A 27479-nucleotide genomic window follows, 5' to 3' on the forward strand; every position below is an offset into this window, starting at 1 on the left:
TGCCATGTGATTCGAGTAGTGTTATTTGAGGGCACTCATGCAGATTACAATCTTCTCTACCTGATCATCTTCTATTTTAGTGGAGGTTCTTCAGATCGACAATTATTCTTCAACAATGTTTGCAGCTTCATGCTACAGTGGTGTTCATGTTCATCCTTTGTTCCCTTTTCTAGGTCATTCTCTTGTTTGGAGGCTTCTTCAGTCCTTCAATTGTATTTCTCTCTTTAGGAGGCGAGTTTTTCCCACGAGGTTTTCTCCTTTTCTCTAGTTGTGAGAGATCTTTTGTACTTGGGTAGCCCATCAAGCCTAGTTGTTGGGACCCATTGTTACTTTCATGCATTTTGTTTACATGCGTTTTTTAGTCCTTAGTTGTTTTTAGCTACTCCCTAAGTTCATCTTAAGGGGGGTGTTAGAGTTATCATGTTGTGGCTAATAATTATTTATTTAATTATTAGCCTATTATACTCTACACTTAAGCTAAACTTAGGCATCTTTTAATTCTTTAGGGTTTCTAGTATCCTTTTATAAGGATTCCCTCTTTGTAATTTAAGTAATTGTATTGCATTATCCTTGCATAATCAATATGACTCCTCTTTTCTGGATCATTGTATTCTGGCCTCCATAGCTTTGTTTTTGCTTCTCTCCTTCTGTGATAGGTTTGCATGCAGGTGATCCTTGGGAGGTGTAGAGTTGATTTTTCCTCAACACCTATAGTTATGGATAAAATATTTAATATTAATTTTTTTAATTTATGAAATTTAATTAAAATATAATTATATAATTTTATTTTTAATTATTAATGTTATATTTAATAAATATAAAAATTTATTTTGTATTAATATGAGTAGTTTAAGTAGTATTAGTGTATTTAGGTGATGTTTATAAAGGTAGAGTATTTCAAGTATTCTATTGATAAGTCATGTAACTTTGATAGTAAGAAAAATTTCATAATTCAAAATGATTATGTTGAAATAATATTAGAGTAGAAGACTTTCTAAGAAATTATAATAATTCATCTTTGTGAACAAAGAAATATAATTGGTAATAATAAATAATTTTAAAAAGTTACATTCTTATATTAAGTTGAAAATATATTATGTCTTTTGTTGAATTTTTTAAAAATATGTATAAAATACAATATGCTAAGCATTTAATGTATGTGCATTTCTTGCATTAAATTCAATTGTGTTACTTTTAATTTTTTTTCATATTATTATGATACTGTTTGGAAAAATATAATAATCTCATTCATCCCCACTTAAAAAAGGAAGAAATGTGATAATAGAATTTTATAGTTACATTTTATTTAAATAAGAAATTTAAATAAATAAATAATTTCACATTTTATATAAAATCACTTTTAAGCTTATTATCATTGAATTAAGCAAATGAAAAAATTGCATTATGGGAGGCAACCAAACAACTACCAACATGCATGAACAAAACAATAGACTTAACATCCTAGAAGATTAACAAATTGTAGTCCATATAAAAATTTGTTTACCAAATAGACTTCCTTGCTTCCTCCACACACTATTGTTAAAATAAAAGCAAATAACATGTATACTTATCTCTACCTCTCTATCCCTCTATGATAGTCTCACATCTCTCTCTTTCTTCTCTACCTTTATCTCTCCCTCTACCTCTTTCTCTTTATCTATTAATCTTTTGATCTGTGTCTCTCTAATTTTATTTCTAACTCTCCCTCTACCTCTCTCTATGTGTTTCTCTCTCTCTTCCTCTCCCCGTCTATCTTCATCTCTACTTTTATCTATTCTAAACTATTAATAGAAACATGATGCTTTGCATCTCTTGTTTAATACCTTCCAAATTACTTCTTATACACTTGTCAAAAATCTCATGAAAGTCACATATCACTATAAACAACATTTAAAAATATTATCAAATATTTAACGATCACAAATATCATTTAAAAATACTTTAATGCTTTTGCCGGTCTCTATCTCTAAACCCACTACACTCTTTGAATGGTGCAGGCGCTCGAGCATAAATAATTGAATTTCCAAATCAAAAAATACTTCAGCAGAAACAAAATTGTCTTAAGAGCATATCTGCTCAATCTGATTCTTTTGCTCATGTTACCATCGATCCTGAGCATTAAATGAAACTATTTTAAAGGCTGAAGACGAGTATATGTAGTGCCAGCAATTTCAGTCGACTGAAGTGAGCAGCAATGGCAGCTATATTGTTAAGAGCTCCATGTAACATATCCTGCGTTAAGCACACACCAATTTATCCAGGTCGCCTCATTATCCGTGGAGTTCCCAAAGCACAAGGCCTCAAATTCTGTGGAACTCAAAAGCCGAGCTTCTACAGACTGCTGTGCAGAGCCCAATTAAGTCCAGAGAAAGGACAACCAGGGTTCGAATCCCTGAAGACTAATAACGCGAGCAGTTCACCAGGGCTAACGGATGATATCGTGGGAGAAGACGCCGCTTTCTTTGAAATTAGCAGGCAAAAGGTTTCGTCTTGGATATATTTTAGTTTAATTCTTGGCGTGGTTCTTGGAGTTCTGTATGTCGCCTGGATTAATCCCTCCACCGGCTATGGTGACGATTTTGTTGATGCCGTTTCATCGCTTTCTTCCAGCTCCGAGGTCAGATTTTGTCGACCCTAAGTTTTTCTTGGTTATACTGTACATGAGGTTTTTACAGTGCTTGGGATTGAAAATGAAAAACATCTGGAATTTTTTTTTTCTTTTTATTCGTAATAATACTCAGTTTTCATTATGTACTGTATTACACTCCACCTCTCTGTATATTTTATGATGGAAACGTTTTTATGTTATGTTATTTTGTGCTACTGTTTGTCGAAATAGCTGCTCGTATAACACCTTCAATAAAAGTGTATATGTTTTCCAAATTGGAATTAAAAAAATTGACGACTGGAATACCTTAGAATCTAGCCAGTTTAGTCTGCACGGGTAAATTATATGTACCAGATGACGTACTCTTATAAATTTAGTTCGCCTGCGGGCAATTTTTTATTTTTTTTAACATAATTTGAGCAGAAACTTAGCAGATTGTGCAACCAAAGTGGGTGGAAGAGCCTACGAACGGTCATCGTCTTTGGGATTATATCAAATATGGTCCCCATTTTGGCATTTTACCTCGTGGTTTAAAATTCAGCATAAATTTTGGCTGCTTAAAAGGCCATTTGCAAGATTGGTTTGAGCTGATTAAGTGCTTGTTTTCTTCAATTATGTTAGCATATACCTTAACGAAATTCTATTTAATAATTCTTTTTAGAAACTTCTTTCTACTCCTAAAGTACCGACAGATCTACATTAATAAGATTGCATGAGCTTGTGAGTTTTTTTTGATAATTTTTAGGTGAATGTATTGGGAGTTTTAGGGTTTAATTGAAGCTGGTCTGATGCTAACTAAAATTTGTGTATTTGTCCTTGTTCCTAAATTGCTTGAACTAATTAAGGACTATTGGAGTAGGTTGCCATGTCATGATCTATGCAATAAAATTTACCATAATTTAATGCAGAGATAGATGGCCTGTATCAGACAGGCTTAAATCAAAGCAATTTATATTCAAGTCTATAATGAAGTGCTTATTGAATTGGGCTAAAGTTATTCAGCATGAACCAATTGAATTCATTTAACGGTAACCTTATGCAAACTTATATTTCATTGACAACTGATGGAGAAGCAGAATTAACATTTCGTAGGCTGCAACTGTTGGGAGCCCTAGCGATTCTTTCCTTGTGGAGAGTATTATTGATTTGTGTTCTGACACACTCACAATACAGATGCAAATTCAAACAAATTCACATCTTTCTTGAAATGAAATCAAATCCCTAAATAGAAGATGGCTGCCCCAAGGTTTTGATTGTCAGGTTATGACTTATCGGTTTACTCAATTGTTTGTTGTTTTGCTAGTTTTACAAAGGGCTTACATAATTGCATTATGGGATCGGCACAATAAGGGTTAGGTCTTGATGATAAAGCAAATTAATAATGTTTTCAATCCTGAAATTTAGTTTCCTTGATCTTGAATTCGATAAAATGTGAATGCTAGGAACACCCTAAGACAACGTATCTTTTATATTTTGCTGCTATTTCCTAATTCTCAATGGTCGTAAAAAAAAATTGAAAGAAAAGGGAAGAAAGAGAATCTTAACTTTGAAATTATGCTCAAATGGTAACATGTATAAGCAAATTAATTTGAAAATAAATTAGATTTTGAAAAAAACAAGATTTAATCACAGAGCCACAAAGTTAGTGCAATCTCTTGAGGAATTTAAATCACTTAAAATTGCAAAAAACACTCATTAAAGCACCCAATTTTGGCACATCTCTAACAAGAATTTCACTATGTATGAATTGTGATGTAGGAGGACAGACTCCCTCCAAATACCACTCGATCATACACTTCAAATACTCAAAGAAATCTGATTTGTGACAGCAAATAAGATGAATAATTTTATGCAAGAAAACTAGAGAAATTCTCATTGAAATTTGAAACAATTTTACATAACATCAGGCCAAGCCGATTGGCTTCTCATTACAACACTCCAATCTGATATGTGGCTGTGCATTGACCTGCAAAATGATGCATAACAGCAGCAACAAGGCTTCCAAAAGCCTTCTTACCAAGCACTCTTCTCTTCACCTCAAACTGTGCTAATACCCCCAAAATGAAACTCCACTATTTTTCCACTTTTTCACCAAATGCAATTTTGTTTTTTGCTAAACTTAGAATCCCAGAAAGAGTACGCCCACTTTCTCTTCCCACCAAAAATTTCATTTTAATTTTAATTTCGAATCTTCCCATTAGATGCTCTTAGACCACTCTTGCAACCGACTAAAGATAGGTGTCCATGTAAGACCACTAGCGCACCCAGTTGACTCTAAACATGGAAAAACCCAGATTCTCCCTTATGGTATGCCCAGCATGGAAGATATGCTCTTGTCATAACATTTAATTCCCAAGAATTTGAATTTGAACATCATTTTGACTCCTATTTGGGCGTATGTGGGGTCCACAAGTTCCAACACCCAATTTGACAAATTTTAAATTTTGACAATTTTAAATGCCACCAAATTACATAAAAATATATCCTAAGGTCTATTACAAGCCATGCCAAAATATGAATAAAATTACTTGGCCTCATTTAAACACAAAAATCCACCTAAAACCAAAATTCCAACAATGCATAGAAATGAAATATTTTTGTGTGTGCAGGATTGCTTGACCCCCTGGATGCACCTGCATCAAATTGGAATACTCAGATTAAAACACATGCATGCATATTTACCACATAAATTTTACTAAGGAAAGAGAAATCATGAGAACTTCTGAAAAACGTTTTTGCTGTAGTTCTATGAAAACCAACAATTTCTCCACCCCTGCAACAAAGTACAATGGATTGCCTTTTATAGGTGAAGGCATAAACTATTAGTAATGAACCAATGGCTAGGATTAATCCCACAGTGTATGGCCTAGATTTGCATGCATTGATTTTCCATCTATATTTATCCCATATTGTTTATATTTAAAATGTATGTTATAAATTAATATTTCTAAGATTAAAATCAAACCTCTAGTTTGTATGTTCTTTTCGATTTTGAAAATAAAATCCCCTATAACTATTGTCCAAAACTCCAGTTAAATTACGTCGTTTGTAATTTTTCAATTTCCCTTTTTTGCGGCCCATATAGAAAACACTACCAGCTTGGACACCTATTCTTCAAATATTCAAAAAATATTATATCCTTTTAATTTGAAATATTTTTAGGTGGGCCTTGAATATATATCGTGCTAATGAAGTTCATGTAAATTTTGATTTCTATCCATTACATGCAACATACAAACTTTACTAGGCATGAATTTAGCAAGCATCATCTTTTGTCTTTGTAGAGCAATACCATGTTGCCTACCACTGTAGTAGTGAATGTCGTCTGGTATAACCTTTGCTTTTGCTTTGCAAGAGCATAAAAAGTAAATGCTCCTCTCACTTGTACAAGGCCTGATCTCATCATCTCTGACAAGATATTGTCAACTTTTTTCGAGGATGTTTCCCATGTCTTCCACAAAGCCAATGTTAAGGATTCTATCAGCCTTGTCAGCCCTCTTGCAACTTAGCAAGATTCTATGTTAAACATACATGACCCATCATGATTACTTAGCGTGTCCATTCTTTAGTTTCATGGTTTAGAAAATCAGGTATAAATATAGGAAACCAGACTCTAAGAACCTTTAGGATGGTGTTTTAATTATCAGAAGAACTCATAATTGTCATTATAAAATTTCCTTTTTTAATCCTTAATGGGTCTAGAGGTTTGGTTGGAACTAGCACATGGAACCTTGGTTTGAAGTTTGCTAAATCAGAATTGAGTTGTGAGTATTGGATGGAAATAGGGATATAAAACCTTGGTTCCTATTTGATGTTTGCAAAGTAATGAGTCTAGTGATCCATTGTGAGTTGTAGGAATTGAAAGGCACATAGGAGTTTGGAGCCTATAGGTCTTTATCTAAGTTCAACTTTGGAGACTAGTGTGTATTAGAAGGCGGGAGAGATGGAGGACTTGGAACTAGGTTCTGTTGATGTGTTTTTATGCACCTCTAACACAGAATAAAATACCAAAAGTATTCTATCCTCTCTTGATGAAAATCTTCCTAGATGCTAAATTGAATGATCAACCAAGATGACTCCAAGGCTTCTATAGTTAGGTCTTGACGTGTAGATAGCTCAATTGGTTGATGTGATTGCTGGTAATCCAAGGGGACTTACGTTGAATACTTGAATGCTCGAATGTTTTAGATGTTGCTGGAACTTAGATTCTAACTACTTGCTTGGAAAATAAAATGGCAAAAGAATAGAGTTTAAGAAGCCTACACTACTCCTAGGAATGCAAGAGACAATGAACGATTAGGTGAAATTTAACAAAGCTTCGCTTCACCATCAATGAACAACTCCACAAAGCTAGTGCGATCTCCTAAGGTAGGCGCGTGATGTTCAAATCACTATCAACAACAAAGATATCATCAAAGCAATGCATATCAAAGTGTGAATAGCAATTGAAGTTAAGCTTATTTAGAATTCCAGTTGACCACACAAGGCAAACTTACAATCAGTAAATCGCTAGTGGTATGGATAAATGAATTTCACTATTAATCATTCACAATTCCTTTCATTCATTCAATCAACATGAAAGAAAATGAGAAGTAGAAACCATGTAACTTGTTGAAACAACACATTTCACCATATCTTCAATGAAAAGAGTATATCCATTTACAAGCCTTGCAACAATTTCGTCTTCTCCTACTCTATTCTACTTTTAACTTCTAATCTATCTAATTCTTCAATTCTTCTAACAGTAACCTGTTATTATCCATTAACTATTTCTAAACTACTAACCTTTACAAATGAGAGAGAAAAGCCTTTTATAGATAGCTCTTCACACTGAATGGCTCGGATCAATATACAATCAATGATCGAGATTACATAATGGAAACCCTAATTAGGGTTTATTAAAACAACTCCCTTTGGCCAATGAGAAAATTAAATTTAGGTTCAATATTGAATGTGAACCAATAGAAAATGGGGGTAGGTAGCTCAAAGTTTGTGCCTCCATATGATGAGTTAGGTGCATTGCATGTGGACATGCTGATGTGGAACTTCTTGATAGGAAGGGAGGTGTAGGCTATAGGATGGAGGTGGAAAGGTAGATGGAGGATAGGAAGGTAGGTGGGTAGAGATGAAAGGAAGGGTGGGTGTAGGGATGGAATGTTAGGAAGGTGAGGTAGAAAGGGAGGTATAAGGAATACAAAGGATGGAGGTGATGAAGAATGTGGAAGGTAAGGAGGAGGTGAAGGTAGGTGAAGGTAAGAAGGAAGTTGAAAGGTAGATGGAGGATGGAAGGTAGGTAGATAGATATGCAACATGTGGTGAAGGCATAAGGGACGAAAGTTGAAATGGAGAGAAGGTGAAGTGAAGGATATTGGGTTTTGGAGGGTGATGAAGGGCATGAGGATGAAGAAGGATGGAAAGGAGGATGGGAGGGAGGTTGGGTGGAAGGGATAAAAGATGAAGGAGAGATGGAGGTGGATGGACGGAAGGGAGGATAGAGAGAGGCATGGAGGATGCCACGGCTAGGGAAGGTGAAGGATGTGGATATGAAATGGAGGATATGGGATGGAGGGAAGTGGATGGATGGAAGGATGGAGAGGCGAACTCCTTCATATGGAGTTTTTATCCTTGGGTCCAATATTCACTTTTTCATATCTCTCTCACTTATCAGCTATGATTATCTATCGAAATTCAGATTTGCTTTAGGATTATCAATTACCTTGAACCTTCATCATGGAATTCATGCCTAGACACGACCTGGAAATTGCATTGCATCCTCTCTCAAGTAAGAGGCTAAAAGCTCCAAAACTACTACTAAGCTAGATGATTGAACTAAGACAACTACTCCAGAAAGCACAAAAAAGTAGGGGTCCCCATTTGCAATGGAGCGATGTGTGAAAACGTCACAACAGGTTCCAAGTTTGGATGGGAGTCCAAGTTTTGAAGGGATGTGTGTTGATAGAGTAGAGGATGAAGATAGGAAAGGAATGGTAAGTTGGAACTAAGTTCTAGTTTCTCATGGAGAATTGAAGTCTAAACCGCAAAAAGCAATTAGTAGTTCATGGATTGCAAGGAGCAAACAAAAACTTGAATTAGGAACTTGAGGTCCAAGTTTACATTGGGTATATTGACACTTGGAATTCTTAATAAAGCCTGGCTTGCATTGTGAAGGTTAGAAAGTGAAAGAGACATGGAACTAAGAAATAGGTGCCAAGTTCCTACTAGGGTCTAAGATTCAATTCTACGGACCACTTGGAATTTTTTTGAAATGGGTTTGTTAGTGGGGGTTGAGAGGGAAACGAAACCTAGAATCGAAGGCCACGGGTTTGAAACTCATCAAAGTTACTCAATCCAAAGATTCCAAACATTATTTTAAAACCATGAAATTTGCAGTGGGAAAGGTTCAATACTAAAGAGTCCTAAATCAAAAGCTCAAACAACACACAATCACTATCTAAACTATAAACTGAAATGATGAGATAAAACCCTAAAATATATAGACTCGAGAAATAACGAACTAGTAATTTTGAAGATGAAAACATGAAGAATTACTAAATAAATGAAAAGAACAAGACAAGATATTTCGAACTTGCTTGATAATCAATCAACTAGATGGGAGAGTGCAAGCAAAGATGAGTTCCACAAATCCTAAGCAACTTTGAGTACAAGATCCTTTGGGAAATCTTAAACAATGCACTTCAATTCACTTTGAAAATAGAGATCAAAAGATTTTGGAGCACCAGGGATGAAAATCAAGGTTATTGAATGTGGAAATTAGGAAAAAAATGGATGAAAAATGAATATATGGATCCCAACTACCTTGCATGCTTTGCCATTAATAACTTAGGTCTAGTAGGCTTTGGGTTGTAGAAGGCAACTAAGCCTTGGAACTAAGCTCCAAGGTTCCAACTTTGACCATGGATTTGGGGTCCAACAAAGGGAAGCACACAACATAAAAAAAACTAAAGTGGGAAGTGGTGTGTGTAACGAACTGTGAACATAGATGTAAGTTCTAGAGTTCCGAGTTTGTCCAAAAGTTTGATTTTTTGAGAATACTTTGGGTGTTGGGTTTCTTTAGGAACTTGCAACCAATCCTAAGTTGCAAAAGGGCTCGAGAAGGACAATGAAATGACTTAGAAAAGAAGTTCAAAACAAAAACAAAAGATGGAATTTAAAATCCAAAGTGATCAATAATTCAACACAACAAATAGAAATGATGGAAAAGACGAAAATGACGAAATGATAAATGCAAAAAGAGGGGGTCCCTTGCCTAAGCAAAAAGATGGGGTGTGTATATGAGGCATAACAAGTACCAAGTCAAGTGGATTCATTAGGTTCAGATGCAATTTTTGTTTAACCGAATAAGAACCTAAATAAGATTGTATGTGGTCTTTGGTTTGAGTTAGAATATGAGGTTCACATTGGAGTATTGGTAGTAATTCTCTTATTGAAAAAATAGGAAAGAATAATCAACATTTCAAGTACAATTCTCCAAATGACTTGTCACTTGTGCAAATATCTATGTTTTCTTATATCTTTTGAAATCATTTTTAATTATGTCAAGAGGCATTCTATAGTGGCAAAAACAAAAGGTGTCTTTTTCAAAACTAAAATTAAAATTTTCTTGCTAAAGTAAAATAGCTTTTCAAGTAAAAATAAAGAAAATAATATAATTATTAAATAAAAATTATGCTCCACCAAGTTTCTGAGATGAGGATGTTAGGGGATTGTGAGACGTGTTTCCAGTATAGGGGTACTTTTTGGTCATTTTTAGGGGACGTTAGGGGACAGCTATTAAAAAATAAGGAAATTTCAAATATTCATATGATAACATTGATAAACCATTCATCATAGACATTATAGAACCTTTGTGAGCATGAGTACTTGAATAGGAATTATGATCTTTATATATACATATGAGCATGAGTTCATATTTTATTTTTTCTAAGAATTTAAAGCCTTCAAGAAATCAAGATTGTGTGTTTTGTTCTCAAACTCATTAGCAAAGAGGAATGGTTAAGTAAAATGATAATTGGTTGTGTTCCAATTTGGCCTTAACTTTTATTCAACATTATAATGAACATTGAATATAGCATGCCACCTTTTTCTATGGCAATCCTTGTATGCTAAACAAGTTGTCCACTGTATGAAACATGATAATCCTTGATTGTGACTTCGACTGTGAAGATGGAGAAATTTGTAATAGGGGATATGTATTTTGCAGTTTTTGTGATCATGATTAATCATTGGTCTAATACTTGGTTAGACTTATAGTTTGATGGGGGTTTGGGGGCAATGCCCCCAATGGGGTCAAGGGGCAACATGCCTAGTGGGGTCAAGGGGCAATGCCCCTCACGGGGTCTGAGGGTAGCACCCTTGGGGCTTTCCTTGTTGCGATATAGGGTGGGGTTGAGGGGTGGAGCCGCCACCACCAAACCCGAATTAACACGTTCAAAACCACACAGACCTTCATGGTGAACACCATTTTCATAATTTTTTTTGTAAATCCTAGTGGACATGTTATAAACCAAACGAGTAGTGAAAGGTTGTAAGTTTTTTTCTTAAATTACATGAAGGGGGTGTTTCGTGGACGTCGTTGAGTCCTCAAAATGTTTTTGGGATGGGTATGGTGGTATCAAGGCAAGGGATGCGCCTCCGTGGAGCACAGAATAAAAGTAAAAAATTATGTGTTTCTAGTAAATAAAATAATTCTAAATCAAAATAACTCTTACGCTAATAAAATAGATCCAGATATCTCTTGTCTTTCTTTAGATGGATGTATTTAAGCTATCTATACTAGCTAGTTAGATTAAGGACTTCTTTGGGAAACTACACCCCAGAACTGTTACACCCTAGAACTGGTACACCTTGGAACTGGACTATGAATGCCTACCCTTCAATTGTTTTGGCTTCCCAAAATAAGAAACATAGAGAGGGACTATTTGATCAAATCAGCAATCCTTATCAAAGGCACTTGGTTCAAAATAAAAATGGAGAAAAAAGTTGTGAAAGTAACAGACAATATCATATTCAAAGAAATTATCCCCTAAATAGATGGGGATATCAGAGAAAAAAACACGTCTTTGCTCCAGAAAAGTAATAATATCGTATAAATTCTCAAAGGCTTTGTTTGTTACACACTCACAAGAAGAGCTAAAGGGAAGGGATGAAAGACCATTTCTAAAAGGGTCAGATGATATGAACCTTTGGTACAAGACACAACAAGCAAGTCATGGAGAGGAGAATCTCAAGGAAGATGGAATAATGAATTAAGTCTTTGAAGGAGGAAACTGAGAGGATGATGGAATTCACAGTGCTGAATCTGGGCTGGAAGATTACCAATATAGATCCAAGTAAAACAGAGATGAAAATAGACAAGGACAAAGAGCTGAATAGAGATTCTGCACCTAGATATCAGAAATTTGAGAAGAACTGATCAGTTTAATTGCGTTGGTATGGTTGAAAGACCAAAGAAACACTCCTTCCTTTGATGGATAAAGTCTAAGCAGCAAGACCAAGTATAAAGAACAGGAAATGCAGCAGACAAATAACAAAGATGGATGACAATATGATGAATGCCTTGAAGATGGTCCAGGTCCTCAGGCCACCTTGCCACCTTTAATTCCGGAAATCAGTAATCAGAGATGAATTTGGCAGTTGCCTAATTTGCCACTGCAGAAAATCCAAAACAGGTAGATTCAGAAACTGCCTCTTGCAAAAATTAGCATATACCAAAGATGGGAATTCAGACCCTGCCAGATTCGCCCCATATGACAGACTTCAGGGACAAATTACCCAGCAAGGACGCTTATGTGTTTGGAGCCTTTTGCCAGCTTTATAACACAATATAAGCATAGATACGTGTGAGGAATCTTGCCGAGACATCTAGAGCTGCAGTAGCAGTTGCAATTGAGTATAGAAGAGTTATGGTATTATTTGAATCAGTTGCAGAGCATAGCAAGCATAAGAATCATTGTAGAGGTGCTTTCTGTTATCCTGTAGTGATCTTGGTGGCTCCAAAGAAGAATTTAGCTTGTAATCATGCTGATTTAAGTTGATATAAAGAGACATGCCCCCGATTGCTAGACTATTGACCTCTAGTGGGTTTGATTAGGTTACAGTTTGTGTACTTCATGCTTGTGTGATGCATTTATGTTATTTATTTACTTAATCGTTCATTTTTATATAGTTTTTTTAATTTCCAGCACTTTGACAAGCACTTCAATTCTATGTTAGTTGTCTTAAGAAAATATCTTAATTACAGCAACAAGAATATTAGGCTCTATTTATGAGGTAGAGACTAGTTTGACTAACCTAATAACAAATCAAGCACTTCCATAATTTTGGCCTTTCCCTGTAAACCGTGTAATGTCTTGTTCAACTAGTTTACTAGTGAAACTAGGCACTCCAACTTGGAAGTACAACTTCTCTTCCAAGATGCTCTTATGTACTATTCAAAATAGACAGTTGAAGATGTTCTTTCAGGTCTATTTTGTAAGCCCTTTCTTACATGTTCTTTTACATCCATCATAACTACTTAGACAAGTGTTAGAGTATGCCATACACAAATCTGAAGATTCCCCCATGTGGGCTGCCCTATTTGAGGAAGGGCCAACATTATGACTTATCATTCATGCAATATGAAATAGTTACAATTCTTCCTAGGACTTGGCAAGTTGTTACAACACCTAATCCTAAAACACATGACATAGCTAGTGGGAATGATAGTGTTACTAGTGGTTCAAATGAACCAAATGATGACATTAATGCTCTCAATGACGAACAATATGAAGATTATTGACTATACTTTGCATTGATTTTCCATTTGATATTGATATAACAAATATCTTTATCACTATCCATTGTGTTTTTGATTCTATATATATTGTATGGCTGTACCCAGCTGTATTGAAATGGGGAAAAATGTTGTATTGATGATTTCAAACCTGTACTCAAACTGGTACCCAAATCGACAAGTTAGATACAATGTACTTTTTCAAAGGCCTAGGTAAAACATTTGCCCTATTCAAGCATTTTAAGGATTTCTTTCTAGGTTGGGATAGATGAAAAAAGGAACGTCTCATTGCTTCAAAAGATTTACTTTCTTAAAATAATGGGTAAATCTAAAACCACAAAATATTAGGTTAATGAATAAAGCTATTGGGGTGAATCTCTTTTGAAGAGTTAGTAGTATAACATACTTTGGAACTATATTTTAAGGATTATGTGCCTTGGAAAGCCCCTAGTGGAGAGGATTCTCACCATCGAGATTTTGTATTTATGGAACCTTAGAAATACTTGCATCTCCATTTTGCCACATGGCTGAGGTGGAAAATCATAGATGGGTTGATCCCTATTATGTAATGATATGTTGTTTGCAGTGTCCTCTTTGGTTTACCTAAAGAAATTTATTTCCCCAAAAGATTTTGAAGAGATAATTTGGGGTAGGTAGGTGGATGATTATTTAGACATTAAATACTTAGAGCTTAGAAGCTTTTCGAATATCCACAAAATTGGTTAAGAATTTTGCAAACATTGTCTTAGAAATAAATAAAGAAAATAAAATTAGAAATTATATGCATCCATAGATGACCCAAAGTAGTTGAATGGTACAATCCGTAATGCAAGAGAAGTGTTAAGGTAGGAAGACCCTAACTTTTTAAAATTCAATACCAAGCACTAAAGAAGTTTAATAATAACAATAGTAAAACTGCAATACATATAGGTAAAGTATACATTAGCAAAATTATGTTATGGTAGTGTTAGTCAATATTTTTGGGGTCTAATGAGGATCTTGAATGATCAACCATTTTGTTAAATCAATGATGAGTATGAGAATGGAGATATTGCTTTGTATGGTATATAAGCATTCTAAAGTATAAAGAGGACCCTAGCTAGTTGCGACAAGACAATATAGTGTTGGTGTTTGTTTTATCATCTACCAACCATTAGAATAGGATACCCGAAGGTATTCTTTCCTCTCCTGAAAAATCACTACTGATTCCAAGGTCTATATGTGCGAACAAGCGACTTTAGTGAAATAGCTTCTTGGATAGTGTATGCTGAAAATCTCAAGGGGGACTTACGTTTGACAAATATCTTTTGAAATGCTGGACTTAGATGGACTTAGCAATTTTAGGCTCTTCTTTTTTTGGGATTTTTTGGGATTTAGACTTTCAAAAAAAGGAGAAAAGAGATAGGGTTTGAGAAGGCTAATCTAATCCTACGAATTCTGGAGACGGTATCAATTGGGTGCTCTTGGGAAACCAAACCTTGCTTCGCCACACTAGGGACAACTACACAAAGCCGATGCAATCTTCAATGGATTGTGCTTATGATTAAGATATTGGGATGCACGGAGGATGGGCTCAGACTAACTTTGCACGATAAAATGGAAATCATGCATTTACCAAAAGTATGAGCGGAGATACACCATCAATTGACACTTATCAAATCCTTCATTCAAATTAACAACAATGAAAGCAATCTAAATTAATTTTAACTAAGTGTTGAGGAAATTGAATCCATCCAAATCATTCAAACAATAGGGATTACAAAGCCTTAAGAGAAAGCACACGTGCAATATATTATCTGGAAATGACCTTACGCAACAATACATCAAAAACCTCACACTCTCCAAATGAGAGGAGGTAACCTTATATAGTTTTTCAGAAATAAATGAACGACTGAGATCAAACAATGATCAAGGGCCTAGATTGAAAGTTATAAACCCTAATTAGGGTTTCCCATAACACTATCAACATGCATGAATAAGAAAGTGACATGTGGCACAACTGCTAATCTCATTGAGGTGAGCGTCCACTTTCCTCCTTCACAGATTCGATGTACCTGGACACAATAAGCTTGACCTCCTCCATGGTGACACTTGGCAAACTGCTAATTTGGAAGTCGATGATGTCCACCTCATCGGTACATGTGGCGAGGATGCTTTCCCACTCAACCGCTTGGGCAAGAAAATTTTCATCGATGAAGAGAAAGTTTGCAATCTTCGAGAGATCGCCTTTGTCAATCATCCCTGAATCCTTGAAGAAGCTTGACCGAATCCTGGCTCTCAGGTTTTCTGCCTGTAAATGCTTCTCCCTTATACTTTCTCTCTTCCAGATCTTAGATGCTACATGAAATACCTTGCTCAGGATCTCCTTGACACTTTCCTCTGTCTCAAAGCACTTGGTCTTGGATTTCTTCAAAACTTCAATCCGGGTGACCAAGGTATAATACCATGCGCTGAAGTCGTACCTACCTCCGGCCTGTATGATACCTGCATCCACTAGGCTTCTTTTCGACAAGCCTCGGATAACCTTTAGATGCGGAAGTATTTCATCTTGAATTTCCTCCACATCCTCCCAATTGGTAGCTAGATCCTGGATACAATTGATCAGCGAAGAGGTTGACTCATGTGCTGACACTAAATTTTCTACCAGTATATTAGCACGAGCTTAAGCGTCTGAAATCCACTCCTTGGCTTGTGTGAACGAGCCCTTTATATCCTCATAATCCTTCATTGATTCCTGCTGAAGAGGTTGTGGAGGGGTAACCGGGATCTCATGGTTAAGTGGTCTGGTAAGATGGAGAACATACTTTCTCCACTGCTGGTTTTCTTCTTCAACCTTCTTTCTCTTTTCTTTCTCTTGAGCTAAACTTGTCTTTAGAGCGTTACAAGAGTCATCAAAATACTGGACCTCTTGGTCTTGGTTGGGCTTACCCAGCTCTATGGTGGTGATCTTGTAATCATCTGCGGCGACATTGTCCCTAGTTTTTCCTTCTTTAGGCATCGCTATCTGGACTGTCTTGAATCCTGCACTATCTCTCTGAATCAGAGAAAACTTTTTGGTGGGCTTGGGTGGTTTAGCTATAACTGGCTCATTTACCTTCTCCAGAAATGCTGCCGTGATTTCTTCGGAACAGGCCTCCTTGGGTACCTTAGCCTTTATTCTTTCCCTTAGCCAATCCGGGATAGTTGATTGCTCTATAGTAGTCTGGTCAAATCCATCATCTGTCCCTCCTGGGTTTGCAACTATGCCATCTAAGAAGACTATGGGAGATGTAGGCATCTTAGTTTGCTCTCGGTCCGGACTTTGGACAACTTCCTTCATTATTTCCCCAACCGAAGGAGAAGGCACTCTTACTTCATCATTAACTATGCATATGTTCATCTCTTGTTCCTCAACTGCATTCTGATCAGGCACGATAGAAGCGACACTTAGGATGGACTGGCCTTCGCTGAACTCCCTTCTTTCCCCTACAATCTTCTTTCCTGTGACCTTTATGGAGCTTCCAACTAACTCCTTCCTCTTTCGAGACCCAACACTTTCTGGATTCTGGGCATTACCTGCAGAGATACAAGGTTTGGAGGACAAAGAGTCATCCACTCCCATCAATTCGTAGGTCAAGGTCACACCTTTGGACTTTAATTGCCTTGTCCTTTCAGATGTCCACCACCTAGAATACTCAACCATCGTCCTCATGAGGTCGGCTAGATCTGACTTTTCTCCCTTTGCCCAATCTATCAAAACTAGTGGTTCATTCTTCATTTTTTCGAAGTCCGACTGCTGAAGCTCAAGGCTATCCTCTACTTGGTCAACAACTCTGAATACCTCTGTTGTTCTTACCATGCTCAAAGGAACTCTTGACCAAAATCTCTTCCTGATCTCGAAACTATCAGCTGCGTTAGCCCAATAATCTTCTAGATCAGGCCTGTGCTCAAATGTCATTCCTTCGACTTTCTTTATTCTGTGGAATGGATCGAAATTCCTTCTTGCCTTGTACTGATAAAAGATATACCAGGCCAGCTCCTTTTCAACAGTCGCATCAGCTTGTGACGATGGAAATGTCTCCCACCCATTACCAATTGTAAGAGAGGAAGTTCCTACCTTCTTTTGTTTATCCATCTGAATCGCCATATACCCCTCCAATTGCCTCACAACCTCGAGCAACACAACTCGGTTGGTAGGGTAAGATGGAAGCTTGTAGGGAGGCTCAGAGAATCCTTGAATTCTAAGGTAAGTGAACTTTGGATATTGGATATACCAATATCCGAATCGACTGATGAAGTCCATAGACTCTTGAGAGAGCCTTTGGTGCAGTCCACCTTGTAACGTCCGCGTGATGTGCATGAGGAAGGTATCATTTACTCTTTTAAAATGGAACTTTTCTTCCTTGTGGAGCTGGGGATAGCAATCATAGACTGGAACTGGTTCTCTTTGTTCCCTACTTCTCCTCTACAAGTGAGGCCTCTGTATCTGTAGATTCTGGCCAAAGAATAAAATAGGTACAAACTCATGAAAAAGGTCCTATTCGCTTCTAGGTTCCTCAACTGGCTATCTAGGTTGTCGCTAATCATCCGGGCCCAGTTGATCATCTTTACTCCATTCATTATTTCATTAATGAAATAATACATCCAGGGCTCGAATGGAGCACCTTGAGGATTTCCCATTATTCTGTTGAGCAAGACGATCATGTCTCCAATGTCTTCCTTGAAATATGCTCTTACCAGGCTCTTCCTTTGAAGTTTGGTGGCGCCCTTCCTTGGCTTGTCCAGCTAGGAATGGTTGACTATGGCATCATACTCCTCTAAGTGGTCCTGATACATGCTATCAGCTTCGTCCTTTTTCACATACACCGTGTTGTGGTACTCTGGGATCTGGAAGGCCTCTCTGATGGCCTCATCATTTATGTTCCCCAACACCCTTCCATCAGGTGCAACAATGTCTTTACTGGTGGGGTTGTAATGTTTAGCGCATTCAACTACTAATTCATTGCATTGCATGGTGGGGAGGAAGCCAACAGCATGCACGATGCCACTCTTCATCATCTTTTGTGCGGTTGTGGTAGGCACAAGGTTGTCTAGACCGAACATCCGCTTCTTAAATTCCCTCAGATTGATGTGTCCGAGGTTGGTGTCGCTAACATTTTTCCACTTCAAAGTCATCCTTGACTCTGGAGGAGCCTCTTTGTCCACTTGAAATTTCATTGTGCCTAGGATCTGCAAACAGACAGTGAAACTTAAAGTTAGAAATTAATTCGTAAATTGACAAAGGGGGCTGCAAAATGGCGAAGTGTTTGAAAATTCCATTTTATTCTTATACTTAGCCATAAAAACTGAGTTTTCATCTGTAAACCCTTCAATCTCAAGGATGGTTGTGATCGTAAATCAACACCAAGTGTTATAACTTCAAAAAATTTCTTGTACTTAATTAAAAAAAATGATTTTCCTCCACTAGAAATTCGAATAAATCCACTAAAAATCATTTTTCATAATTCTGAAAAAATCTCAGAAAATACATAAATCTGCATCATGGATCCAATTTCACCTTCGAATAGATGGAAGTAAGGCTGGAAATTTCTCAAAAATATTCAGAAAATTCGGGAAGGATTCAACAATTCTTCCTTATACTGGTTGGCTTTTCTTGAAAATCTGTGAAACTTTTGCCAAAAAAGCTTGCCCAACTGTAAGCAATGTCGAAATTTCTTCAGATGAACTCCAATCTGAAAATACTTTACTATGCTCTCCTTAATAACTTCGAACTTCTTAGTGTAGAAATGAAGTTACAATGAAGTATTTGTAAACAAAGTTGAATCTTCAATTAGAAACACTCAAAATCGTCCAACTCATGTTTCCAATTTTAACTCCACTCTTTAGGAAAGTGTTGTCATCTCTCCAAGTTTGAAAAAAATATCTTCCAAAAGTTTCTAATTTGGCTACAAGTTCCAAATCTTTGGCAATCTTCCAATATTCCCTTTCTGAAAACTTTCTATTTTGGTCTTTTAAGTTCGAATTGTTTCATGGATTTTGATGACATCACTCCAAACTTGTTGACTTTGTTTGACTCCAAGGCATAGGGCGGAGTTTTGAAGCTCTCTTCATGGGCGGACTTCCTTCATGTTTGGCAGACTTCTTTCCTCTTCAAGGCATATGGCGGAGTTTGGAGGCCCTTCCATCATAGGGCGGAGTTGTCATGCTCCCTCTATGGCGGACTTTCAAGGCATCACACATAGGGTGGATCTTTGGTCTACCTCAACATGGCAGACTTTCAACTCAACCTTTACATGGCGGACTTTGGAGTTTACTCTTCAAGGAGGAGTTTAGAGGGTCTTTAGCACCTTGGGCGGACTTCTGATGCATTTTCTAGGGCGGAGTTTTATGAAGGCTCCTACATAGGGTGGAGTTTGAAGGCATCTCCTTCAATCATACTTAGCACCTTGGGCGGACTTTTGGTGCATCTCCTAGGGTGGACTTTGGAGTGATCTCAACACATGGCGGACTTTAGATCTCCCTCTACATGGCGGACTTTAGACACCTCTCCACCATGGCAGACTTTGAAGGCCTCTTTAGGCATGGCGGACTTTGGACATTCCCCATGATAGGGCAGACTTTTGCACTTACTATCTAGGGCGGAGTTTTGAAACATGGCTACCAAGGGCGGAGTTTGAAGGCATCAAGGAGGGCAAACTTTTGGTCTATCACCAAGGGGCGGACTTTTGAAGGCATCTCCTTCATCATGTATGGCGGAGTTTAGAGTGTTCCCCTAGGGCGGACTTTTGAAGGTCTATTAAGGAGGGCGGAGTTTAGGAAGGTTTCTCCAAGGCGGACTTTGGTGAGGTCTTCCTTGGGCAGACTTTTGGTGGTCTTCAACTTTGCATCCATTTCCTTGGGCGGAGTTTAGGAAGGTCACCAAGGAGGGCGGACTTTTCAAACATCCCTTCATTCCATGGCGGAGTTTAGAAGGCCTCCTTCATCATGGCGGACTTTGAGCATCCCTCTATGGCAAACTTTTGATGCACCTCCAATATGGCGGACCTTGATCATCTCTCCAACGTGGTGGACTATGCTTGGGTGGACTTTTTGAACACTTGCCATGACACTCAACATCATCCATTAGCCAGACTTAAAAAATTTTGGAAAATTTCAAAATTTCACAATTTAACCAAATTTAACCAGATTAACTTGAAATTTGAAATCCATACTCAGGCAAATCATCTAAAGCATTATGACCCCTAAAATGTAGGGCGCTGGCTTTTTAGGTCAAAACTTGGAAATTTTGGGTCCCGGTCGAAGCAGGTTGGTGGTATCAGTGCAGACCCTAGATTCCCATTTTGAAAAAGCAAAAAGCAGACATCCCTAAAAAATAGGAAAAAATTTCTAGAAATAGCCATATCGAGGATCGGGCTAAAAACACCAAAAACGAAACTTCCTAAAAAATAGGGAAAAGCAAAAAAGCAAACTTTCTAAAAATAGAAAGTTGTCCAAATTTGTCCAAATCAATTGCGATCTTCGTCCTTTGGCCTTTCTAAGCACTTTGGCGGTGTTCATACTCTGGAATCACATGGTTTGCAAAAACTAACTTAACTAACTTTCAATCCTTAGGACCTGAGCTGCTCAAAACTAGGCAAGGCTTGGCAAAACTGAAGCGGAAGGCCATAGGACACTAACAAAAACCCTAGAAAGCAGGAAAAGAGAGGGTCCCCATTTGCAATGGGGCGATGTGTAAAAAAGGTCACAACACATAGTTACCCATCCACTTTGAGTATGTCCAAATCATTTCTAGTCCAATATTGTGAGTAGTTGTAGCATAGATGCTTGTGGCAAATATATGTATGAATGGTCCAGTCATACAACTTTTTTAATGTCATGTATTTATGATTATGATTGAGGATTAGACTATGATTAAATAGTTAGTGGGTGTTGATTCATTTCTTTGCTTTCCTTTGAGAGGGAGAAAGCGAATTTGAGTGACATTTGATTGTATCTGGTTGTATCAAGTTTCCATATGAGTAAATCCAATGGCAATATTCTTAAGCATGCAAATTTTTAGATTGATTTCTTTTATCCTTTGCAAAGGTCATCTTTTATCTAATTGTATATGTTATTAGAGCACATGTTCGAGGGGGTGCTAAGAGTAAAGACATGGCTTCATCTTTATTGTGTGCTGCATGGTACCAAATCAACTGCTTGTGAGTTGATTATATTTAGTTCATCAAGACATCATTCTTTGAGAGGTTGCTAACATGTACTAGGTGCAGATTATGACGTCTCTCATGCATGTGGGCCTCTACTACTAATATTGTAAAGACTCTTAAATATTTCCTTCATTGAGGTGGTGAGATCTAGTTTAAAATTATCCAAACTTGGGGCCTCCTTGAGAGGGAGCAGATTTCCTTGCATTTTCTTGAGTGGTTTCTAGTAGCGTAGCATGTTGGTACACAACAAAGAATTTAAGCTCCTTGACTTCTTTCTTAAGGGTGCTCAACTCTTGCAAGCATTGGTTGAGTAACTGCATAAGGGGAAGCTTCCAGGGGCAAGATATTATTTTTGAATTAGAGGAAGTTAGGTGGTCCATAAAAAAGCCAAATGCCTAGACAGGGGCTTGTTTTCATCTCTCACAAGTCACACATTATATTAGTTAGCTCTTAACAAGACAGTGATTCAAACTTGGCTGAATATGGTGATAGCCATGGCATTGATGGACAAAAATTGTATGGTATGAGCATTGGGACTTGTTGATGTGTTTTTTAGGCACAATCAAATATAGAATAAAATACCAAAGTACTTTATCCTCTTTTGAACAAAATCACCTCAGATGCTAAATATCTGATCAACTAAGACGATTCCAAGGTTTCTATGGTCAGTTCTTGACATGTGGGTAACTCAATTGTCAATGTGAATTGCTATTTTCATTTGGGGACATACACAATTGTTTGAATTTATCAATCTTATCATGGATTGCAATAGGTTTTTCCAGTGACTTAGGATTTTGCAATATATCTCTTTATCCAATCTAACAAAGGATTTCAAATAAAATGCAAAAAGAATAAGGGTTTAGGAGTTCTAATCTAAAGCCTAGAATGCAAGACGTAAAGAATGACTCAATGAGATTTAACTAGGCAAGGTTTCACCATCAAAGAACAATACAACACATGCTTAGTGCAATCATCTAAGGTAAAGTTATAGATGTTCAAATTATCACCATCAACATCAATACCATCAAAGCAATGCATAGCAATGGACGTGCAACAATTGAAGTTAAGTTCAATTTCAATTTCCAGTTGACCACACAAGGTGAACTTACAATCAGCAAGAAGCTAGTGGTATGGATTATACGAATTTCATTCAAATGCATTCAACACTTCTTTCATTCAATCTAAAATACTTGAAACAAATTCTAATCTAAATTCTAAACTAAATTTTGGAGGCAATGAGAACCACAAATGCATATAAAATCTAAACAAAACCACCACACTCAAATGATTTGTATTCAAATTTGTAGCATATAGACGACAATTCTTAAAAATCTCTCCATTACAAATGAGAGGCAATGGGGTATATATAGAGTCTCAAATAGAATGAAGGGCCAAATTTGTTTAGAATCAAGGGCCAAGATCATGCCAACACTGCCCTAAATTCACCCTAATTAGGGTTTACATCAAAAAAGGAATCACCAAAAGGAGACCCAATGGAATGATGCCTAGTCATCAAGTAGGGAATCTTTTAGAAGATTTCAACCTGCATCCCTCTCTCTAGCAGCATATTCCAAGAATCTGGCCAAGACTGAGTTAAGCTCCTCCATGGTAATGCTAGGTAAAGCCTCTTGTTGTGCATTAATCACATCCAACGCATCCGAGAAAGAATCAAGTGCATTCTCCCAATTTGGCATAAGCTTCTGCAAACAGTTGATGTGAACTAGAAGAGAAACCAAATCATCTATCTGACTCTTCTTCAAAGGTTCGTGACTCAGTTGGCTAATGTGATTGCTCGTAATCCAAGGGGGGACTTACGCACGCTCGAAGAAGATTAAACAATTTTCTAACTTTCAAGGAATTTACCCACGAATGATTTTTAATGGGAAGCTCTTTTTTAGGATTTTTGGATTTAAATATGCTGAAAGTAAATAGGAGAGGGTTTAGAAAAGCTATGCTAACTCTAAGAACAAAGAGACAATGATTGCTTGGGTGAAACCAATTGCACTTTGCTTTGCCAACTTCGTACAACTACACAAAGACAGTGCGATCTTCAAAGGTCGTGCAGGAGTTTTTCATACCACCGATGAACACTATCAAAGAACAATGCTCATCTGATGATCAAAGTTAGGTTTCCACATATAAAAGGCTCAGACTAGCCTTACAAAGTTAATAACAATTAGCTACCATCAAAATGTATGAGCAAGGGTTTCATTGCAAACAATCTCATCAATCCCGTTCATATAAGTGTTGGAAAACAAATCTACTTTGAATGAAGAGAGCGATACCATGCAAGTCGCAAAACAGAACAAGTATACACCATCAAATTGAACAATGTATTAAGTTAACTGCTTCAACAACTTATCGCAACAATCTCAAGAGCAATCTCTCCTCCCTTACAATTGAGGGGGGTCACCCCTTTATATAGGCTTTGTCTACATGCAAAACCCTTCCCTAAAAGATTCCTCACACTTGGATGCAACAAGGTGGGAATCAACAATAAATGCCCATTATGTCCATATATAATTAATTCCAGCCCATTACAATTGGTATCCAAAATGCATTAAATGCACCAGTCTTCACTAAATTCGCCCAACGTGCATCGAATATTCCTCCATGCAAAAATTGCCCCATTGTGTCATAAATGCACTATCATCCCCACATGCGATGACAACATGCAAGAATCAGCCACGATGCCATAAATGTGATGGCTACATGCAAAAAGATGCTCCATTAATTCAACATGTGTTGAGCCGGCTGCCACTTGGTCAAAATATGCCAATATGTCACTCGGTCAAAAGATCCTCGTCCAAGAATGGACCACCATTATCTCGCTCATTAATGGCATAAGCAATGAATTTGGCGACGGCCTCTAATTCCCCTACAGAGACACTTGTCATGCTCTCTATCTTGAATTCCATCAAAGAAAATTCTTCTTCACTATTGGAAAATAATTTCTCCCATAGTGCTACCATTTCTTGTGTCCTTTGCATAGTGTTGGAAAATAAAGAAACATTTTCCAAATGTGCCTTGGAAAATGATTCCACAAAGAAGAATTCATGTAACCGGTCCCTCACGTAATTCACTGTCATTCCACCTTCATCCAACCTTCTTGTGAATAATGCCTCGACTTCATTGATGATTTCCTCATGTACCCTTCTGATCGAGTCTTTCAAAGTCAAAGATTCCATATTGAATCTTTCAAAGGCTTCCTTTCCGGTGCAGACGACACAAATCATCGTGGGAAGTCATAAATCTCGTTCTCCTGGATCACCTTCCCATCAATTAGCGTTTACTTAGGAACTTTCATCAATGCTTTGAGTCACGGAATAGTTAAGTCCTGATAAATTTCCGCATCTTCCCATGAACTATTTGTGACTTCCAGTGGTTCAAGAGGGCAATAAGTCTAGAATGAAGGCTAGATAGGTCTTCAATAAACTTTCCAACTGCAGTGAAAACTGTAAAGTTATTTCAATTTTAATTAAAGAACAAGTTATGAACTATGAATGCTATATATGGATATGAGGAATTATGTCAATGTCTAATAATTCTGATTTTTATCTGTAGGTCTGAAGGAGAGAGATCATTTAATATTTTCTATGTCTTCTCCAAATGAATTCAATTGGCATATATATCATTTAGGCAACCGGTCAATTGGTGTATTGATCGGCATGACCGATCAATGCACCCATTGATCGGTGCCTTTACAATTATACCATTAACACAATGCTGATTATCGGTTCAAAAACCCCTGATAGCATATTATAATATCATAATATAATGACTGATCAATTTAATGAATCGGTTCATATAAACACCGATGATTCAAAGTGCACGATGTATATAATCCAACCGGTGCATTTGTTAACCAATGTTAATGCCAAATGAAGCGGTGTATTCATTAAACCCAATAACAAATATGCTCGATATAATTAAGCTCGATAACAGATGTGAATCGGTGCCAATGTTTATGCACTCGATAGCAAGTATGTATCGGCGAATTTAACCCAATAACTTATAGCATTTAATATGCTATCGGGTTAATACCCTGATAGCATATTATTGCCAATTAACAATTGACATTAATATGCTATTGGGTTGTTAGCCCGATAACATAATGATAAGCAATGTTTGTACAATCCGATAATCATATGCAATATAAATCAGACATGAAGCATGTAGATAAATAATAGAACAAGGAAGGTTAGGAAGATCTTATCTTGCATAAGCTACCATGCATTAACACTCCCTCTTAGCTTTGGAAGATAAATAAGGCAACCTGCATCACATTTCCTTTTCATAACTAAGATAATGTCAGTCAGCAAAAATCATTTATACATGAGAAGTACCATCAAGACATATGATACAAAATAGAAGAACGTCACCTGAGCATGTGACATAAAGTATTATTTTAACATGTGATAAAAGTAAGAGAATCATCACCTGATCATGTGAGAAATCACCAAAACATGTGATCTGTAAGGTTCATCAAGATATCACCTAACACGTGATATCAGTATTGCCTAACACGCAATACTTAAGGATAAGTCTATGAGAAAGGTTAGTTTCTCATCATATCCAAGTTGTGATAAGTACAATAACATTTATAAATGTTTATCACAACATAGTCATGGCACATCCATGACTTACTAGAGATCCAACATGATCAATGGTTGAGATATCACCTACACGTGATATCAGTATTGCCTAACACGCAATACAAGGATAACCATATGAGAAGTGCTTAAGTTCTCATCTTATCCAAGTTGTGATAATGCAATAACATTTGTACAAATATTGTATCACAACATAGTCATGGCACATCCATGACTTACCAGTGATCCAACATGATTACTGGTTTGACTATCATAAGATCGTCACCTTATGATGTCTACATACAAGTGTTCAGTATCTGAGAGATCGTCACCTCTTAGATATGAACACAGGTGGCAAGAAGCCAAGAGATAGTCCAAACATGACAAAGAAGTTTACACCTTAAACATCTTAAATATATGTAAGTATAGCTTACAAAGTAGATTACCTTTCTATCATACCTAAACCCTTTCTGAAGTTATCAACCTTCACTCTGGACAGTGGTTATCTGCATTTTGATCTCTTGTACACACATATTCTAACTTTATCACATTCCTGTCAACCATATCTCGTACATAGTGATATGGAATCTCAATATGTTTGGACCTGTCATGAAATACTGGATTTACAGAGAGTTTTATACAGCTTTGATTATCACACTGAATGACTGTAGGTTTCATAGGTTCTCCAAATAATCCCACGAGCAATTTCCTTAGCCATACTGCTTCTCGGGCAGCCATTGAAGCTGCAATATATTCAGCCTCTGTGGAACTCTGAGCTACTGAAGATTGTTTTCTGTTGATCCAGGATATCATGGCTGACCCTAAACTGAAGCAGCACCCTGAAGTGCTCTTTGTGTCAGTCACACTGCCAGCCCAATCTGAATCTGCAAATCCATGTAGATCTATGTCAACCTTTTCATATTTAAGACCAAGCTTTAGGGTACCTTGTAGATATCTCATTATATGCTTTACTGCAACCAGGTGTATCTCCTTAGGTTCACACATGAACTGACTTAAGGCATTAACAGCATAGCAGATATCTGGCCTTGTATTTACTAGATACATCAGGGACCCAATCATCTGCCTGTATTGAGTGGGGTCAGTAGGTCTTGATTCTGTTGCTGCTTCTTTAAGTTTATGGAAGTTGGTTTCCATAGGAGAGGTCATGGGTCTGTAGTTTAGCATTCCAAATCTTGTCAATATGTCCAAGGTGTACATCCCTTGGTTCAGTACAATATTATCAAAATTCTGCCATACTTCCAATCCTAGGAAGTAATGGAGAAGCCCCAAGTCTTTCATATCAA

The 27479-nt window shown here is 37.0% G+C and overlaps 1 protein-coding gene across 1 annotated transcript in view; it reads left to right on the forward strand.

Moving 5' to 3' along the window:
- Positions 1 to 1967: 1967 nt before the first annotated feature.
- Positions 1968 to 27479, forward strand: part of LOC131075870 (15-cis-zeta-carotene isomerase, chloroplastic) — a 99710-nt gene continuing 74198 nt past the window's right edge. The window contains exon 1 of the mRNA XM_058012791.2: positions 1968 to 2617. Coding sequence (XP_057868774.2) covers positions 2195 to 2617 — 423 coding nt within the window. The 5' untranslated portion in view covers positions 1968 to 2194. The remainder of the gene's footprint in view (positions 2618 to 27479) is intronic.

The sequence above is a fragment of the Cryptomeria japonica genome, chromosome 10 (assembly GCF_030272615.1).
Source record: "Cryptomeria japonica chromosome 10, Sugi_1.0, whole genome shotgun sequence".
NCBI lineage: Eukaryota > Viridiplantae > Streptophyta > Pinopsida > Cupressales > Cupressaceae > Cryptomeria > Cryptomeria japonica.